Raw genomic sequence first — 20,629 nt, forward strand, 5'->3', positions numbered from 1 at the left:
GGTGATGGAGAGACTCTCTCCCCACTCGTGATGTATCTCACCACTCTCTGTCCGGTGGGTCAGTAAATGGGGTGATGGAGTGACTCTCTCCCCACTCGTGATGTATCTCACCGCTCTCTGTCCGGTAGTCAGTAAATGGTGTGATGGAGTGACTCCCTCCCCACTCGTGATGTATCTCACCACTCTCTGTCCGGTGGGTCAGTAAATGGGGTGATGGAGTGACTCTCTCCCCACTCGTGATGTATCTCACCACTCTCTGTCCGGTGGGTCAGTAAATGGGGTGATGGAGTGACTCCCTCCCCACTCGTGATGTATCTCACCACCCTGTCCGGTGGGTCAGTAAATGGGGAGATGGAGTGACTCTCTCCCAACTCGTGATGTATCTCACCGCTCTCTGTCCGGTGTGCCTGTAAATGGGATGAAGGAGTGACTCTCTCCCCACTCGTGATGTATCTCACCACCCTGTCCGGTGGGTCAGTAAATGGGGTGATGGAGTGACTCTCTCCCCACTCGTGATGTATCTCACCACTCTCTGTCCGGTGGGTCAGTAAATGGGGTGATGGAGTGACTCTCCCCCCACTCGTGATGTATCTCACCGCTCTCTGTCCGGTGGGTCAGTAAATGGGGTGATGGAGTGACTCTCTCCCCACTCGTGATGTATCTCACCACCCTGTCCGGTGGGTCAGTAAATGGGGTGATGGAGTGACTCTCTCCCCACTCGTGATGTATCTCACCACCCTGTCCGGTGGGTCAGTAAATGGTGTGATGGAGTGACTCTCTCCCCACTCGTGATGTATCTCACCACTCTCTGTCCGGTGGGTCAGTAAATGGGGTGATGGAGTGACTCCCTCCCCACTCGTGATGTCTCTCACCACTCTCTGTCCGGTGGGTCAGTAAATGGGGTGATGGAGTGACTCTCTCCCCACTCGTGATGTATCTCACCACCCTGTCCGGTGGGTCAGTAAATGGGGTGATGGAGTGACTCTCTCCCCACTCGTGATGTATCTCACCACTCTCTGTCCGGTGGGTCAGTAAATGGGGTGATGGAGTGACTCTCTCCCCACTCGTGATGTATCTCACCACCCTGTCCGGTGGGTCAGTAAATGGGGTGATGGAGTGACTCTCTCCCCACTCGTGATGTATCTCACCACCCTGTCCGGTGGGCCAGTAAATGGGGTGATGGAGTGACTCTCTCCCCACTCGTGATGTATCTCACCGCTCTCTGTCCGGTGGGTCAGTAAATGGGGTGATGGAGTGACTCACTCCCCACTCGTGATGTATCTCACCGCTCTCTGTCCGGTGGGTCAGTAAATGGGGTGATGGAGTGACTCTCTCCCCACTCGTGATGTATCTCACCACTCTCTGTCCGGTGGGTCAGTAAATGGGGTGATGGAGTGACTCTCTCCCCACTCGTGATGTATCTCACCACTCTCTGTCCGGTGGGTCAGTAAATGGGGTGATGGAGTGACTCTCTCCCCACTCGTGATGTTTCTCACCACTCTCTGTCCGGAGTGCCTGTACATGTGATGATGGAGTGACTCTCTCCCCACTCGTGATGTATCTCACCACCCTCTGTCCGGTGGGTCAGTAAATGGGGTGATGGAGTGACTCCCTCCCCACACGTGATGTATCTCACCACCCTGTCCGGTGGGTCAGTAAATGGGGAGATGGAGTGACTCCCTCCCCACTCGTGATGTATCTCACCACTCTCTGTCCGGTGTGCCTGTAAATGGGGTGAAGGAGTGACTCTCTCCCCACACGTGATGTATCTCACCACCCTGTCCGGTGGGTCAGTAAATGGGGAGATGGAGTGACTCCCTCCCCACTCGTGATGTATCTCACCACTCTCTGTCCGGTGGGTCAGTAAATGGGGTGATGGAGTGACTCTCTCCCCACTCGTGATGTATCTCACCACTCTCTGTCCGGTGTGCCTGTAAATGGGGTGAAGGAGTGACTCTCTCCCCACTCGTGATGTATCTCACCACCCTGTCCGGTGGGTCAGTAAATGGGGTGATGGAGTGACTCTCTCCCCACTCGTGATGTATCTCACCACTCTCTGTCCGGTGGGTCAGTAAATGGTGTGATGGAGTGACTCTCTCCCCACTCGTGATGTATCTCACCGCTCTCTGTCCGGTGGGTCAGTAAATGGGCTGATGGAGTGACTCCCTCCCCACTCGTGATGTATCTCACCACCCTGTCCGGTGGGTCAGTAAATGGGGTGATGGAGTGACTCTCTCCCCACTCGTGATGTATCTCACTGCTCTCTGTCCGGTGGGTCAGTAAATGGGGTGATGGAGTGACTCCCTCCCCACTCGTGATGTATCTCACCACTCTCTGTCCGGTGGGTCAGTAAATGGGGTGATGGAGAGACTCTCTCCCCACTCGTGATGTATCTCACCACTCTCTGTCCGGTGGGTCAGTAAATGGGGTGATGGAGTGACTCTCTCCCCACTCGTGATGTATCTCACCGCTCTCTGTCCGGTAGTCAGTAAATGGTGTGATGGAGTGACTCCCTCCCCACTCGTGATGTATCTCACCACTCTCTGTCCGGTGGGTCAGTAAATGGGGTGATGGAGTGACTCTCTCCCCACTCGTGATGTATCTCACCACTCTCTGTCCGGTGGGTCATTAAATGGGGTGATGGAGTGACTCCCTCCCCACTCGTGATGTATCTCACCACCCTGTCCGGTGGGTCAGTAAATGGGGAGATGGAGTGACTCTCTCCCAACTCGTGATGTATCTCACCGCTCTCTGTCCGGTGTGCCTGTAAATGGGATGAAGGAGTGACTCTCTCCCCACTCGTGATGTATCTCACCACTCTCTGTCCGGTGGGTCAGTAAATGGGGTGATGGAGTGACTCTCTCCCCACTCGTGATGTATCTCACCGCTCTCTGTCCGGTGGGTCAGTAAATGGGGTGATGGAGTGACTCTCTCCCCACTCGTGATGTATCTCACCACCCTGTCCGGTGGGTCAGTAAATGGGGTGATGGAGTGACTCCCTCCCCACTCGTGATGTATCTCACCACCCTGTCCGGTGGGTCAGTAAATGGTGTGATGGAGTGACTCTCTCCCCACTCGTGATGTATCTCACCACTCTCTGTCCGGTGGGTCAGTAAATGGGGTGATGGAGTGACTCCCTCCCCACTCGTGATGTCTCTCACCACTCTCTGTCCGGTGGGTCAGTAAATGGGGTGATGGAGTGACTCTCTCCCCACTCGTGATGTATCTCACCACCCTGTCCGGTGGGTCAGTAAATGGGGTGATGGAGTGACTCTCTCCCCACTCGTGATGTATCTCACCACTCTCTGTCCGGTGGGTCAGTAAATGGGGTGATGGAGTGACTCTCTCCCCACTCGTGATGTATCTCACCACCCTGTCCGGTGGGTCAGTAAATGGGGTGATGGAGTGACTCTCTCCCCACTCGTGATGTATCTCACCACCCTGTCCGGTGGGCCAGTAAATGGGGTGATGGAGTGACTCTCTCCCCACTCGTGATGTATCTCACCGCTCTCTGTCCGGTGGGTCAGTAAATGGGGTGATGGAGTGACTCCCTCCCCACTCGTGATGTATCTCACCGCTCTCTGTCCGGTGGGTCAGTAAATGGGGTGATGGAGTGACTCTCTCCCCACTCGTGATGTATCTCACCACTCTCTGTCCGGTGGGTCAGTAAATGGGGTGATGGAGTGACTCTCTCCCAACTCGTGATGTATCTCACCACTCTCTGTCCGGTGGGTCAGTAAATGGGGTGATGGAGTGACTCTCTCCCCACTCGTGATGTATCTCACCACCCTCTGTCCGGTGGGTCAGTAAATGGGGTGATGGAGTGACTCTCTCCCCACTGGTGATGTATCTCACCACTCTGTCCGGTGGGTCAGTAAATGGGGTGATGGAGTGACTCTCTCCCCACTCGTGATGTATCTCACCACTCTCTGTCCGGTGTGCCTGTAAATGGGGTGATGAAGTGACTCCCTCCCTGAGAATCCCTACGTGTTCAGTTTTTAGTAAAATATTAAAATGCCTACGTGGCAAAGAAGCAGAATGCAAAATGGTTAGAAAGGGTTAATTAGTTAGTAACTGAGATTGATACAGGTGGCCTGGCCTCCTGCTGGGCCATATGTTTGCTTAGTCAGCAGGCCTGCCTTGTCTTATCAATGATAGGTCTTTGATGTGAGTCAAGGACTGGTCTGAATGTCTCCATGTTTATGGCAGATCAATATAGGTAGCGAGCTTCGCCAAAGTTGAAAGACATTCCTGGTTGGGAGATAAGGGACAGGGAAGAACATTCCAAGTTGGAAAGTGAGGAAGTTATCCCCTTTGATGTCTAACAGCAGCATGATCAGCACATGATTATTTATGCTTGGCTGGAAATAATGTAACCTCGCATGGCAACCTATGCCTTGCTTATGATTGGTGTTGACCCTCGTTAAGTATGTTCCAACCCTATTCATCTGTATAAAAACGTGTGGATTTCTGTATGTTTTTGTTCTTGCTCTGCCAGCATAGAGGGACTCTATCAGGAGTCCAAATCAATGCTGCAGACTAAGAACCCTGCGATTAAAGGTGTGCTGAACTTTAAAATGTATTCGACTTCAGTTTTTACTGAACCAGACTGAGGGGAAAGAATCCGGATCGTCATCCCCACTCGTGATGTATCTCACCACTCTCTGTCCGGTGGGTCAGTAAATGGGGTGATGGAGTGACTCTCTCCCCACTCGTGATGTATCTCACCACTCTCTGTCCGGTGGGTCAGTAAATGGGGTGATGGAGTGACTCCCTCCCCACTCGTGATGTATCTCACCACTCTCTGTCCGGTGGGTGAGTAAATGGGGTGATGGAGTGACTCTCTCCCCACTCGTGATGTATCTCACCACTCTCTGTCCGGTGGGTCAGTAAATGGGGTGATGGAGTGACTCCCTCCCCACTCGTGATGTATCTCACCGCTCTCTGTCCGGTGGGTCAGTAAACGGGGTGATGGAGTGACTCCCTCCCCACTCGTGATGTATCTCACCACCCTCTGTCCGGTGGGTCAGTAAATGGGGTGATGGAGTGACTCCTTCCCCACAGTCCCCACATTTACACTGTTAATTCCCCGCACGTCTGTTTGTGTCTCACGGGCCAGACGATTGGCTGAAGGGACGTTCACACACACAACACGTGTACAGTTTCTCACCGCTGTGATTGGTGATTTCTCCTTCCAGCTCCAAAGGCCGACGATATTCAGGTCCTGATGAATCGAGGGACTCTGTCAGATCTTGACGTGATGTTTGGTTTGAATTTCCTGTCTGTATATCCTCCCCTTCTAATCCCCTGGAAAAGTTCCTTCTTTAATTACAGGGTAGAATTTCACAACAGACAATTCTCGTCTCTTGTATCTAGTTTCAAATTCAAATCTCAAGTTTGATTTGATTGCGCTCCTGTGAAGCACCTTGCCATCTTTTATTTCGTTAAATGCGCTATTTAATTAAAAGTTGTTGTGTTTCTGTGGAATATTCTGACCCCTCCTGTCCCTCCTAAGTTGTAAATTCCCCATTCTACACATTCTCTCTCCTCCCTCCATCCTTACTCTCTAAAATCAACATTCATTACACCATCTGTGATTTTGTTTAAGAATATAAGAAATAGGAGCAGGAGTAGGCCATTCGGCCCCTCGAGCCTGCTCCGCCCTTCAATCAGATCATGGCTGATCCTCGACCTCAACTCCACTTTCCCGCCCAATCCCCATATCCCTTGATTCCCAGAGAGCCCAAAAATCTAGCGATCTCAGCCTTGAATATACTCAATGACTCAGCATCCACAGCGCTCGGGGGTAGAGAATTCCAAAGATTCACAACCCTCCAAGTGAAGAAATTTCTCCTCATCTCAGTCCGAAACGGCCGACCCCCTATCCTGAGACTATGCCCCCTAGTTCAAGACTCTCCAGCCAGGGAAACAGCCTCTCAGCATTTACCCATTCAAGCCCCCTCGGAATGTTTCAATGAGATCACCTCCCATTCTTCTAAACTGCAGAGAGTCTCGGCCCATTCGACTCAATCTCTCCTCATCGGACAACCCTCTCATCCCAGGAATCAATCTAGTGAACCTTCGTTGCAGCGCCTCTAAGGTAAGTATATCCTTCCTTAGATAAGGAGACTAAAACTGTACACAGTACTCCAGGTGAGGTCTCACCAAAGCCCTGTACAATTGCAGTAAGACTCCCTTACTCTGACATTCCAACCCCCTGCAATAAAGGCCAACATACCATTTGCCCTCCTAATTACTTGCTGTACCTGCATGTTAACTTTTTGTGTTTCTTGTACGAGGACACTCGAGTCTCTCTGAACAGCAACATTTAATAGTCTCTCACCTTTTAAAAAATATTCTGTTTTCCTATTCTTCCTACCAAAATGAATAACCTCACATTTCCCCACATTATACTCCATCTGCCACCTTCTCGCCCACTCACTTAACCTGCATATATCCCTTTGCAGACTCTTTGTGTCCTCCTCATAGTTTACTTTCCCACCGAGCTTTGTATCATCAGCAAACATGGATACATTACACTCGGTCCCTTCATTCAAGTCATTAATAGAGATTGTAAATAGCTGAGGCCCAAGCACCGATCCTTGTGGCATCCTAACCCTAATCCTAACCCTAATCCTAAACCTAACCCTAATCCTAACCCTAATCCTAACCCTAACCCTAATCCTAACCCTAACGCTAACCCTAATCCTAACCCTAACGCTAACCCTAATCCTAACCCTAACCCTAATCCTAACCCTAACCCTAATCCTAACCCTAATCCTAACCCTAACCCTAATCCTAACCCTAATCCTAACCCTAATCCTAACCCTAACCCTAATCCTAATCCTAACCCTAACCCTAATCCTAACCCTAACCCTAATCCTAACCCTAATCCTAACCCTAACCCTAATCCTAATCCTAACCCTAACCCTAATCCTAACCCTAACCCTAACCCTAATCCTAACCCTAACCCTAACCCTAATCCTAATCCTAATCCTAACCCTAATCCTAACCCTAATCCTAACCCTAATCCTAACCCTAATCCTAATCCTAACCCTAACCCTAACCCTAATCCTAACCCTAACCCTAATCCTAACCCTAATCCTAACCCTAACCCTAAACCTAATCCTAACCCTAACCCTAACCCTAATCCTAACCCTAATCCTAACCCTAACCCTAAACCTAATCCTAACCCTAACCCTAACCCTAATCCTAACCCTAACCCTAATCCTAATCCTAACCCTAATCCTAACCCTAACCCTAATCCTAACCCTAATCCTAACCCTAACCCTAATCCTAATCCTAACCCTAATCCTAACCCTAACCCTAATCCTAACCCTAACCCTAACCCTAACGCAGCCTGCCAACCTGAGAATGACCCGTTTATCCCCACTCTCTGTTTTCTGTCCATTATCCAATCCTCTATCCATGTTAATATATTACCCCCAACCCCATGAGCCCTAACCTTGTGTAATAAACTTTCGTGTGGCATCTTATCGAATGCCTTTTGAAAATTAAAATATTCTACATCCACTGGTTCCCCTTTATCTACTCTGCCAGTTACATCCTCAAAACACTCGATCAGATTTATCAAACACGATTTCCCTTTCATAAAACCATGTTGACTCGGCCTGATCAGATTATGATTTTCTGAGAGTCCTGTTACCACTTCCTTAATAATGGATTCCAGCATTTTCCCAAACTCCCATCCACCCAACCTCAACCTCCCCTCAACCTCCCCCTCCACCCAACCTCAACCTCCCCCTCCACCCAACCTCAACCTCCCCCTCCACCCAACCTCAACCTCCCCTCAACCACCCCCTCCCCCCAACCTCCCCCTCCCTCAACCTCCCCCTCCCTCAACCTCCCCCCAACCTCAACCTTCCCCTCCCCCCCAAACTCCCCACCACCCAACCTCAACCTCCCCCTCCACCCAACCTCAACCTCCCCTCAACCACCCCCTCCCCCCAACCACCCCCTCCCCCCCAACCTCCCCTCCCCCCAACCACCCCCTCCCCCCAACCTCCCCTCCCCCCCAACCACCCCCTCCCCCCCAACCACCCCCTCCACCCCAACCTCCCCTCCCCCCCAACCTCCCCTCCCCCTCAACCTCCCCCCCAAGCTCCTCGATCAAACCCATTTCTCTCTATTTGTGCCATTAATTCCTCTATCTTGTTCGGAATGCTTCGTTCATTCAGATGTTACACCTTTAACATTAACTCTTTTCCCTGATGTGACCTCAGTCACTAATGCCCTGTTACCTTTGTTAAACCCTCTGTCCCTTCCTCACACACTCTGCTTGGTTTTTACCCAAATCACTATCTGCTCTACAGCCTTGACTTTTCTCTTTAGACTGATAAATTTACCCTCACCTGAACCCTCCCCCACAACTTATTAGTTTAAAGCCCCATCTCCTGCCCTAGTTATTCGATTCACCAGGACATTGGTCCCAGCCCGGTTTATGTGGAGCCTGTCCCAATGGAACAGCTCCCTCTTTCCCCAGTACTGGTGCCAGTGCCCCAGTCATCGAAACCCGTCTCCCACACCACCCTTTCAGCCACACATTTAACTCTCTGATCTGTCTGTCCTTATGCCAATTTGCACGTGGCTCAGGTAGTAATCCAGGGATTATTACCTTATCAATTTGGACCCGAGCTCCTCAAAGTCCCTCAGCAGAACCTCACTCTTAGTTCGACCTCTGTCGTTGGTTCCTCCACAGACCATAATAACTGGATCCTCCCCCTCCTGCATCAAGTTCTTCTCCAGTCGCGAGGAGATGTCCTTAACCCTGGCGCCGGTCGCAGCTGCAGAGAACAGTATCTATGCCAGTATTACAGCACAAAAAGGGCCATTTGGCCCATCGTTCCTGAGCCAGCTGTTTGAAAGAGCTCTCCAATTAGTCCCACTCCCTGCTCTTTCCCCATAGCCCTGCAAATCTTCCCCCTTCAAGTATTTATCCAATTCGCTTTGAAAGTTACTACTGAATCTGAATCAGGCAGTGAATTCCAGGTCACAACAACTCTGGGCATTAAAACATTCTCCTCTCCCCTCTGGTTCTTTTGCCAATTATCTTCAATCTGTGTCCTCTGGTTACTGACCCTCCTGGCAGTGGAAACAGGTTCTCCTTATTTACTCTACCAAAACCCCTCACAATTTTCAACACCTCGATTAAATCTCCCCTTATTCTTCTCTGAAGAACAATCCCAGGTTCTCCAGACTCTCCACATAACTGAAGTCCATCATCCCTGGTACCATTCTGAGTGGACAAACAAAGCTGATTTATTTGACATGTATCCAGAATATTAAACTCCAGCCCAGTTCGAGGGGTTATTAACATCAGCAGGAACAAATCCCAACTGTCAGAATGAACATGGTTCAGTCCTGGATGTGATTAACAGCAGAATCCAACCCCTGCAGTCACTTATGAACTCGCTGGTGTGTCAGCAGATGGAAGGATTGGGAAAATCCCTTCCCACACACGGAGCAGGTGAACGGCCTCTCCCCAGTGTGAACTCGCTGGTGTGTCAGCAGGTTCGAAGACTGAGTGAATCCCTTCCCACAAACATAGCAGGTGAACGGCCTCTCCCCAGTGTGAACCCGTTGGTGTTTCAGTAAGTTGGATGAATGGGTAAATGTCTTCGCACAGTGCGAGCACCTGAACGGTCTCTCGTCAGTATGAAGTCGCTGGTGTGTCATCAGGTGGGAGGACTGGGAGAATCCCTTCCCACACACGGAGCAAGTGAACGGCCTCTCCCCGGTGTGAACTCGCTGGTGGGTCAGCAGGTGGTTGGACTGAGTGAATCCCTTCCCGCACACGGTGCAGGTGAACGGCCTCTTCCCAGTGTGAACTCGCTGGTGTTTCAGTAGGTTGGAGGACTGCCTGAACCTCTTCCCGCAGTGAGAGCAACTGAACGGCCTCTCCCCAGTGTGACCGCGCTGATGAGTTTCCAGCTCCGACGGGTAATTGAATCCCTTCCCACAGTCCCCACATTTGCACGGTTTCTCCATGGTCCGGGTGTCCTTGTGTCTCTCCAGGTTGGACGATCAGTTGAAGCCTCGTCCACACACAGAACACGTGGACGGTTTCTCCCCGCTGTGAACGGTGCGATGTTTTTTCAGGCTGTGTAACTGGTTAAAGCTCTTTCCACACTCAGTGCACTGGAACACTCTCACTCAGGTCTGAGAGTCTCGGTGATTTCCCACTCACACTGATGTTTGAAATCTTTTCCCACAGACAGAACAGACAAACATTTCTCCTTCTATGCTCAAAGACCGATGATATTCAGGTCCTGGTGAATCGAGTGACTCTGTCAGATCCTGACGTGATGTTTGCTTTGAGTTTCCTGTCTGTAAATCCTCCCCTTCTAATCCCCTGTAAAAGGAGGTTACAAAAGTCATCACTGTAAATACAGGATAGAAATTCAGAACAGACAATTCTAGTTTCTATATAATATTCTTCCCGCTCATTCCCCCAGACTGTAAATCCCCGTCCCACACACTCTCCCTCCTCCCTGTGCTGAAATCCAAACCCATCGCACCATCTCCATCATTCCTTCCCTCCACTCCCAGTTTCCTCCCTCCCTCTACTCTGGTCGGGTTCAGTTCTCCACCCCCTGGGAGCAGAGTGACAGTAAAATAAACGAGACACAGGCCGAACAGGGCTCACCGTTATTTAAGGGAAAATGGAAGAGCAGCCGCAGTCAAAAGGGGAAATCCGGATGTTGCTCGACCAGAGGCCCTGCTGCTCTGAAAGCTGTGCGGGAAGGTCAGCTCGCCAGTGAAATGAATAGACCAGCGCGAAGTTACTCTCCTGCCCAGCTGGGAAAGAACTAATCTCTCCAGGAAAAGGGAGGCTCAGATTTTCAGGTCGAAGCTGACTTTTAACGGTGTGGTAGAATCATGGAATAGAATCAATGAATCCTGCAAGCACAGAGGGAGGCCATTTGGCCCATCGTGTCTGTGCTGGCTCCCTGATAGAGCTATCCAATTAGTCCCAATCTTTCATGTAATAACTGTATTCTTTCATCTCTGATATCATCCTGGTAAATGTACATTGCCATGGCACCAAGATTCTTCCTATAATAGGGCACCGAATCTGCACGCACAGTCTGTGGATGAATCAATGCCGTACACAGATCTACAATTACCTCCTTGATTCTGAATTCAACGTCCTTCGAGATAAAACACAGGAAATGCTTTTTAATGGCAATTCTCACCTGCAATCCTGATTTTAAAGAGCCGGTAAGTCTTAATGAGGATCAAACAAGCTCTGTGGGACAGAAAAATTAACATTTCAAAATGTCGACTCTCAGTCCTTCAGATTTTAATTGTTGTCGGACAATTTAAAAACATTCTTAATTTTTAGTTCTTTACTTTTTCTTTCTGTTTTTCTGATTTTCTCCACTGGTCACGGGGACCCTGAAGCCCCGCCCACTGGGACCCTGAAGCCCCGCCCACTGGGAACCCTGAAGCCCCGCCCACTGGGAACCCTGAAGCCCCGCCCACTGGGAACCCTGAAGCCCCGCCCACTCTTTGTTCCCAGTCACTGGGACCCTGAAGCCCCGCCCACTCTTTGTTCCCAGTCACAGGGACCCTGAAGCCCCGCCCACTCTTTGTTCCCAGTCACTGGGACCCTGAAGCCCCGCCCACTCTTTGTTCCTGGTCACCGGGACCCTGAAGCCCCGCCCACTCTTTGTTCACAGTCACTGGGACCCTGAAGCCCCGCCCACTCTTTGTTCACAGTCACTGGGACCCTGAAGCCCCGCCCACTCTTTGTTCCTGGTCACCGGGACCCTGAAGCCCCGCCCACTCTTTGTTCACAGTCACTGGGACCCTGAAGCCCCGCCCACTCTTTGTTCCTGGTCACCGGGACCCTGAAGCCCCGCCCACTCTTTGTTCCCGGTCACTGGGACCCTGAAGCCCCGCCCACTCTTTGTTCACAGTCACTGGGACCCTGAAGCCCCGCCCACTCTTTGTTCACAGTCACAGGGACCCTGAAGCCCCGCCCACTCTTTGTTCCCAGTCACTGGGACCCTGAAGCCCCGCCCACTCTTTGTTCCCGGTCACTGGGACCCTGAAGCCCCGCCCACTCTTTGTTCACAGTCACAGGGACCCTGAAGCCCCGCCCACTCTTTGTTCACAGTCACTGGGACCCTGAAGCCCCGCCCACTCTTTGTTCACAGTCACTGGGACCCTGAAGCCCCGCCCACTCTTTGTTCACAGTCACAGGGACCCTGAAGCCCCGCCCACTCTTTGTTCACAGTCACTGGGACCCTGAAGCCCCGCCCACTCTTTGTTCCCAGTCACCGGGACCCTGAAGCCCCGCCCACTCTTTGTTCCTGGTCACCGGGACCCTGAAGCCCCGCCCACTCTTTGTTCCCGGTCACCGGGACCCTGAAGCCCCGCCCACTCTTTGTTCACAGTCACAGGGACCCTGAAGCCCCGCCCACTCTTTGTTCACGGTCACCGGGACCCTGAAGCCCCGCCCACTCTTTGTTCCCAGTCACCGGGACCCTGAAGCCCCGCCCACTCTTTGTTCACAGTCACAGGGACCCTGAAGCCCCGCCCACTCTTTGTTCCCAGTCACTGGGACCCTGAAGCCCCGCCCACTCTTTGTTCCCGGTCACTGGGACCCTGAAGCCCCGCCCACTCTTTGTTCCCAGTCACAGGGACCCTGAAGCCCCGCCCACTCTTTGTTCAGAGTCACTGGGACCCTGAAGCCCCGCCCACTCTTTGTTCACAGTCACTGGGACCCTGAAGCCCCGCCCACTCTTTGTTCACAGTCACAGGGACCCTGAAGCCCCGCCCACTCTTTGTTCCCAGTCACTGGGACCCTGAAGCCCCGCCCACTCTTTGTTCACAGTCACAGGGACCCTGAAGCCCCGCCCACTCTTTGTTCACAGTCACTGGGACCCTGAAGCCCCGCCCACTCTTTGTTCACAGTCACTGGGACCCTGAAGCCCCGCCCACTCTTTGTTCCCAGTCACTGGGACCCTGAAGCTCCGCCCACTCTTTGTTCAGTCACTGGGACCCTGAAGCCACGCCCACTCTTTGTTCACAGTCACTGGGACCCTGAACCCCCGCCCACTCTTTGTTCCCAGTCACAGGGACCCTGAAGCCCCGCCCACTCTTTGTTCACAGTCACTGGGACCCTGAAGCCCCGCCCACTCTTTGTTCACAGTCACAGGGACCCTGAAGCCCCGCCCACTCTTTGTTCACAGTCACTGGGACCCTGAAGCCCCGCCCACTCTTTGTTCCCAGTCACCGGGACCCTGAAGCCACGCCCACTCTTTGTTCACAGTCACTGGGACCCTGAACCCCCGCCCACTCTTTGTTCCCAGTCACAGGGACCCTGAAGCCCCGCCCACTCTTTGTTCACAGTCACTGGGACCCTGAAGCCCCGCCCACTCTTTGTTCACAGTCACAGGGACCCTGAAGCCCCGCCCACTCTTTGTTCACAGTCACTGGGACCCTGAAGCCCCGCCCACTCTTTGTTCCTGGTCACCGGGACCCTGAAGCCCCGCCCACTCTTTGTTCACAGTCACTGGGACCCTGAAGCCCCACCCACTCTTTGTTCACAGTCACTGGGACCCTGAAGCCCCGCCCACTCTTTGTTCACAGTCACTGGGACACTGAAGCCCCGCCCACTCTTTGTTCCCAGTCACAGGGACCCTGAAGCCCCGCCCACTCTTTGTTCACAGTCACAGGGACTCTGAAGCCCCGCCCACTCTTTGTTCACAGTCACAGGGACCCTGAAGCCCCGCCCACTCTTTGTTCACGGTCACCGGGACCCTGAAGCCCCGCCCACTCTTTGTTCACGGTCACCGGGACCCTGAAGCCCCGCCCACTCTTTGTTCCCAGTCACTGGGACCCTGAAGCCCCGCCCACTCTTTGTTCCCAGTCACTGGGACCCTGAAGCCCCGCCCACTCTTTGTTCCCAGTCACAGGGACCCTGAACCCCCGCCCACTCTTTGTTCACGGTCACCGGGACCCTGAAGCCCCGCCCACTCTTTGTTCCCAGTCACTGGGACCCTGAAGCCCCGCCCACTCTTTGTTCACAGTCACTGGGACCCTGAAGCCCCGCCCACTCTTTGTTCCTGGTCACTGGGACCCTGAAGCCCCGCCCACTCTTTGTTCCCGGTCACAGGGACCCTGAAGCCCCGCCCACTCTTTGTTCACAGTCACCGGGACCCTGAAGCTCCGCCCACTCTTTGTTCACAGTCACTGGGACCCTGAAGCCCCGCCCACTCTTTGTTCACAGTCACTGGGACCCTGAAGCCCCGCCCACTCCTTGTTCACAGTCACTGGGACCCTGAAGCCCCGCCCACTCTTTGTTCCCGGTCACCGGGACCCTGAAGCCCCGCCCACTCTTTGTTCACAGTCACCGGGACCCTGAAGCCCCGCCCACTCTTTGTTCCCAGTCACAGGGACCCTGAAGCCCCGCCCACTCTTTGTTCCTGGTCACTGGGACCCTGAAGCCCCGCCCACTCTTTGTTCACCGTCACAGGGACCCTGAAGCCCCGCCCACTCTTTGTTCCTGGTCACTGGGACCCTGAAGCCCCGCCCACTCTTTGTTCCCAGTCACCGGGACCCTGAAGCCCCGCCCACTCTTTGTTCCCGGTCACCGGGACCCTGAAGCCCCGCCCACTCTTTGTTCACAGTCACCGGGACCCTGAAGCCCCGCCCACTCTTTGTTCACAGTCACCGGGACCCTGAAGCTCCGCCCACTCTTTGTTCCTGGTCACTGGGACCCTGAAGCCCCGCCCACTCTTTGTTCACAGTCACTGGGACCCTGAAGCCCCGCCCACTCTTTGTTCACAGTCACTGGGACCCTGAAGCCCCGCCCACTCTTTGTTCCTGGTCACTGGGACCCTGAAGCCCTGCCCACTCTTTGTTCACAGTCACTGGGACCCTGAAGCCCCGCCCACTCTTTGTTCACAGTCACTGGGACCCTGAAGCCCCGCCCACTCTTTGTTCCCGGTCACAGGGACCCTGAAGCCCCGCCCACTCTTTGTTCCCGGTCACAGGGACCCTGAAGCCCCGCCCACTCTTTGTTCACAGTCACCGGGACCCTGAAGCTCCGCCCACTCTTTGTTCACAGTCACTGGGACCCTGAAGCCCCGCCCACTCTTTGTTCACAGTCACTGGGACCCTGAAGCCCCGCCCACTCCTTGTTCACAGTCACTGGGACCCTGAAGCCCCGCCCACTCTTTGTTCCCGGTCACCGGGACCCTGAAGCCCCGCCCACTCTTTGTTCACAGTCACCGGGACCCTGAAGCCCCGCCCACTCTTTGTTCCTGGTCACTGGGACCCTGAAGCCCCGCCCACTCTTTGTTCCCAGTCACCGGGACCCTGAAGCCCCGCCCACTCTTTGTTCCCGGTCACCGGGACCCTGAAGCCCCGCCCACTCTTTGTTCACAGTCACCGGGACCCTGAAGCCCCGCCCACTCTTTGTTCACAGTCACTGGGACCCTGAAGCCCCGCCCACTCTTTGTTCACAGTCACTGGGACCCTGAAGCCCCGCACACTCTTTGTTCCCAGTCACAGGGACCCTGAAGCCCCGCCCACTCTTTGTTCACAGTCACTGGGACCCTGAAGCCCCGCCCACTCTTTGTTCCCAGTCACCGGGACCCTGAAGCCCCGCCCACTCTTTGTTCCTGGTCACCGGGACCCTGAAGCCCCGCCCACTCTTTGTTCACAGTCACTGGGACCCTGAAGCCCCGCCCACTCTTTGTTCACAGTCACTGGGACCCTGAAGCCCCGCCCACTCTTTGTTCACAGTCACTGGGACCCTGAAGCCCCGCCCACTCTTTGTTCACAGTCACTGGGACCCTGAAGCCCCGCCCACTCTTTGTTCACAGTCACAGGGACCCTGAAGCCCCGCCCACTCTTTGTTCAGTCACAGGGACCCTGAAGCCCCGCCCACTCTTTGTTCACAGTCACTGGGACACTGAAGCCCCGCCCACTCTTTGTTCACAGTCACAGGGACCCTGAAGCCCCGCCCACTCTTTGTTCAGTCACAGGGACCCTGAAGCCCCGCCCACTCTTTGTTCACAGTCACTGGGACCCTGAAGCCCCGCCCACTCTTTGTTCACAGTCACTGGGACCCTGAAGCCCCGCCCACTCTTTGTTCACAGTCACTGGGACACTGAAGCCCCGCCCACTCTTTGTTCACGGTCACCGGGACCCTGAAGCCCCGCCCACTCTTTGTTCCCAGTCACTGGGACCCTGAAGCCCCGCCCACTCTTTGTTCCCAGTCACTGGGACCCTGAAGCCGCGCCCACTCTTTGTTCACAGTCACTGGGACCCTGAAGCCACGCCCACTCTTTGTTCCCGGTCACAGGGACCCTGAAGCCCCGCCCACTCTTTGTTCCCGGTCACAGGGACCCTGAAGCCCCGCCCACTCTTTGTTCACAGTCACCGGGACCCTGAAGCTCCGCCCACTCTTTGTTCACAGTCACTGGGACCCTGAAGCCCCGCCCACTCTTTGTTCACAGTCACTGGGACCCTGAAGCCCCGCCCACTCCTTGTTCACAGTCACTGGGACCCTGAAGCCCCGCCCACTCTTTGTTCCTGGTCACCGGGACCCTGAAGCCCCGCCCACTCTTTGTTCCCGGTCACCGGGACCCTGAAGCCCCGCCCACTCTTTGTTCCCGGTCACCGGGACCATGAAGCCCCGCCCACAATTTGTTCACAGTCACTGGGACCCTGAAGCCCCGCCCACTCTTTGTTCCTGGTCACCGGGACCCTGAAGCCCCGCCCACTCTTTGTTCCCGGTCACCGGGACCCTGAAGCCCCGCCCACTCTTTGTTCCCGGTCACCGGGACCATGAAGCCCCGCCCACTCTTTGTTCACAGTCACTGGGACCCTGAAGCCCCGCCCACTCCTTGTTCACAGTCACTGGGACCCTGAAGCCCCGCCCACTCTTTGTTCCTGGTCACCGGGACCCTGAAGCCCCGCCCACTCTTTGTTCCCGGTCACCGGGACCCTGAAGCCCCGCCCACTCTTTGTTCCCGGTCACCGGGACCATGAAGCCCCGCCCACTCTTTGTTCACAGTCACTGGGACCCTGAAGCCCCGCCCACTCCTTGTTCACAGTCACTGGGACCCTGAAGCCCCGCCCACTCTTTGTTCCTGGTCACTGGGACCCTGAAGCCCCGCCCACTCTTTGTTCCCGGTCATCGGGACCCTGAAGCCCCGCCCACTCTTTGTTCCCGGTCACCGGGACCCTGAAGCCCCGCCCACTATTTGTTCCCGGTCACCGGGACCCTGAAGCCCCGCCCACTCTTTGTTCACAGTCAACGGGACCCTGAAGCCCCGCCCACTCTTTGTCCACAGTCACCAGGACCCTGAAGCTCCGCCCACTCTTTGTTCCCTGTCACCAGGACCCTGAAGCTCCGCCCACTCTTCGTTCCCAGTCACCAGGACCCTGAAGCCCCGCCCACTCTTTGTTCCCAGTCACTGGGACCCTGAAGCCCCGCCCACTCTTTGTTCAGTAACTGGACACTGAAGCCCCGCCCACTCTTTGTTCAGTCACTGCACCCTGAAGCCCCGCCCACTCTTTGTTCAGTCACGTGGACCCTGAAGCCCCGCCCACTCTTTGTTCAGTCACTGGGACCCTGAAGCCCCGCCCACTCTTTGTTCACAGTCACTGGGACCCTGAAGCTCCGCCCACTCTTTGTTCCTGGTCACTGGGACCCTGAAGCTCCGCCCACTCTTTGTTCCCTGTCACTGGGACCATGAAGCCCCGCCCACTCTTTGTTCAGTCACTGGGACACTGAAGCCCCGCCCACTCTTTGTTCAGTCACTGGGACCCTGAAGCCCCGCCCACTCTTTGTTCAGTCACTGGACCCTGAAGCCCCGCCCACTCTTTGTTCCTGGTCACTGGGACCCTGAAGCTCCGCCCACTCTTTGTTCCTGGTCACTGGGACCCTGAAGCTCCGCCCACTCTTTGTTCCTGGTCACTGGGATCCTGAAGCCCCGCCCACTCTTTGTTCAGTCACAGGGACCCTGAAGCCCCGCCCACTCTTTGTTCCCGGTCACTGGGACCCTGAAGCCCCGCCCACTCTTTGTTCCCAGTCACTGGGACCCTGAAGCCCCGCCCACTCTTTGTTCCTGGTCACTGGGACCCTGAAGCCCCGCCCACTCTTTGTTCCTGGTCACTGGGACCCTGAAACTCCGCCCACTATTTGTTCCTGGTCACTGGGACCCTGAAGCTCCGCCCACTCTTTGTTCCCGGTCACTGGGAACCTGAAGCTCCGCCCACTCTTTGTTCACAGTCACTGGGACCCTGAAGCCCCGCCCACTCTTTGTTCCCGGTCACTGGGACCCTGAAGCCCCGCCCACTCTTTGTTCCCTGTCACTGGGACCCTGAAGCCCCGCCCACTCTTTGTTCCCGGTCACTGGGACCCTGAAGCTCCGCCCACTCTTTGTTCACAGTCACAGGGACCCTGAAGCCCCGCCCACTCTTTGTTCCCGGTCACAGGGACCCTGAAGCTCCGCCCACTCTTTGTTCCCGGTCACAGGGACCCTGAAGCTCCGCCCACTCTTTGTTCAGTCACTGGGACCCTGAAGCTCCGCCCACTCTTTGTTCCCTGTCACTGGGACCCTGAAGCTCCGCCCACTCTTTGTTCCCTGTCACAGGGACCCTGAAGCTCCGCCCACTCTTTGTTCAGTCACTGGGACCCTGAAGCTCCGCCCACTCTTTGTTCCCTGTCACTGGGACCCTGAAGCTCCGCCCACTCTTTGTTCAGTCACTGGGACCCTGAATCCCCGCCCACTCTTTGTTCAGTCACTGGACCCTGAAGCCCCGCCCACTCTTTGTTCCTGGTCACTGGGACCCTGAAGCTCCGCCCACTCTTTGTTCCTGGTCACTGGGATCCTGAAGCCCCGCCCACTCTTTGTTCCCAGTCACCGGGACCCTGAAGCCCCGCCCACTCTTTGTTCAGTAACTCGACCCTGAAGCTCCGCCCACTCTTTGTTCCTGGTCACTGGGACCCTGAAGCTCCGCCCACTCTTTGTTCCTGGTCACTGGGACCCTGAAGCCCCGCCCACTCTTTGTTCCCGGTCACCGGGACCCTGAAGCCCCGCCCACTCTTTGTTCACAGTCACTGGGACCCTGAAGCCCCGCCCACTCTTTGTTCCCAGTCACTGGGACCCTGAAGCCCCGCCCACTCTTTGTTCCCGGTCACTGGGACCCTGAAGCCCCGCCCACTCTTTGTTCCCGGTCACTGGGACCCTGAAGCCCCGCCCACTCTTTGTTCAGTCACCGGGACCCTGAAGCCCCGCCCACTCTTTGTTCACAGTCACAGGGACCCTGAAGCCCCGCCCACTCTTTGTTCAGTCACAGGGACCCTGAAGCCCCGCCCACTCTTTGTTCACAGTCACAGGGACCCTGAAGCCCCGCCCACTCTTTGTTCCCAGTCACTGGGACCCTGAAGCCCCGCCCACTCTTTGTTCACAGTCACTGGGACCCTGAAGCCCCGCCCACTCTTTGTTCACAGTCACTGGGACCCTGAAGCCCCGCCCACTCTTTGTTCACAGTCACTGGGACCCTGAAGCCCCGCCCACTCTTTGTTCACAGTCACCGGGACCCTGAAGCCCCGCCCACTCTTTGTTCACAGTCACCGGGACCCTGAAGCCCCGCCCACTCTTTGTTCACAGTCACAGGGACCCTGAAGCCCCGCCCACTCTTTGTTCACAGTCACTGGGACCCTGAAGCCCCGCCCACTCTTTGTTCCCAGTCACTGGGACCCTGAAGCCCCGCCCACTCTTTGTTCACAGTCACAGGGACCCTGAAGCCCCGCCCACTCTTTGTTCACAGTCACAGGGACCTGAAGCCCCGCCCACTCTTTGTTCAGTCACGTGGACCCTGAAGCCCCGCCCACTCTTTGTTCCTGGTCACTGGGACCCTGAAGCCCCGCCCACTCTGTTCAGTCACGTGGACCCTGAAGCCCCGCCCACTCTTTGTTCCCAGTCACTGGGACCCTGAAGCCCCGCCCACTCTGTTCAGTCACGTGGACCCTGAAGCCCCGCCCACTCTTTGTTCACAGTCACGTGGACCCTGATGCCCCGCCCACTCTTTGTTCCTGGTCACTGGGACCCTGAAGCCCCGCCCACTCTGTTCAGTCACGTGGACCCTGATGCCCCGCCCACTCTTTGTTCCTGGTCACTGGGACCCTGAACCCCCGCCCACTCTTTGTTCAGTCACGTGGACCCTGAAGCCCCGCCCACTCTTTGTTCACAGTCACTGGGACCCTGAAGCCCCGCCCACTCTTTGTTCAGTCACGTGGACCGTGAAGCCCCGCCCACTCTTTGTTCCGAAGCCAAAATGGCCGCGTATGCGCCTTGATCCCGGACTTTGACCAAGATGGCGGCCGGTTCCCCGCTCTCCCGGGCGGCCGCCGGTCGGGCCTGTCACCGCGGTGTGAACACGGGGCCTGTGGGCTCTTATTCGGGGCCTGAGGCCTACACCAGGTGTTTATGAAGATTTCCCGCCCACCCACTGGCCCAGTTCCTCCCCCGCGCCCACCGTCTCCTACCGGAATCCTGATCCGCCTCAGTCCGTCTCCATCACTCGCACCGCGCATGCTCAGAGCACCGCCCACTCTCCCGCCGCGCCTGCGCACTGC

General features: G+C 55.5%; 1 protein-coding gene across 2 annotated transcripts; it reads right to left on the reverse strand.

Annotated features, from left to right (window-relative positions):
* Positions 1–9,254: 9,254 nt before the first annotated feature.
* Positions 9,255–20,629, reverse strand: LOC137319582 (zinc finger protein 239-like). 2 transcript variants are annotated; one of them, XM_067981680.1, is made up of 3 exons: positions 20,540–20,629; positions 11,217–11,269; positions 9,255–10,372 (listed from the first exon to the last, which is right to left on the reverse strand). In XM_067981680.1, the coding sequence occupies exon 3, from the start codon at positions 10,006–10,008 to the stop codon at positions 9,418–9,420; it is 591 nt and encodes a 196-aa protein (XP_067837781.1). In that variant the 5' UTR covers positions 10,009–10,372; positions 11,217–11,269; positions 20,540–20,629; the 3' UTR covers positions 9,255–9,417. The 2 variants fall into 2 exon arrangements, with proteins under 2 accessions (XP_067837781.1, XP_067837782.1); XM_067981681.1 differs by lacking the exon at positions 11,217–11,269 and having other exon boundaries at positions 20,540–20,621.

The sequence above is a fragment of the Heptranchias perlo genome, unplaced genomic scaffold (assembly GCF_035084215.1).
Source record: "Heptranchias perlo isolate sHepPer1 unplaced genomic scaffold, sHepPer1.hap1 HAP1_SCAFFOLD_87, whole genome shotgun sequence".
Lineage (NCBI taxonomy): Eukaryota > Metazoa > Chordata > Chondrichthyes > Hexanchiformes > Hexanchidae > Heptranchias > Heptranchias perlo.

What these genes read in the sequence shown, in the direction of transcription:
- LOC137319582 (XM_067981680.1), bottom strand. Translation starts at nt 10,008, where the DNA reads ATGGAGAAACCGTGCAAATGTGGGGACTGTGGGAAGGGATTCAATTAC.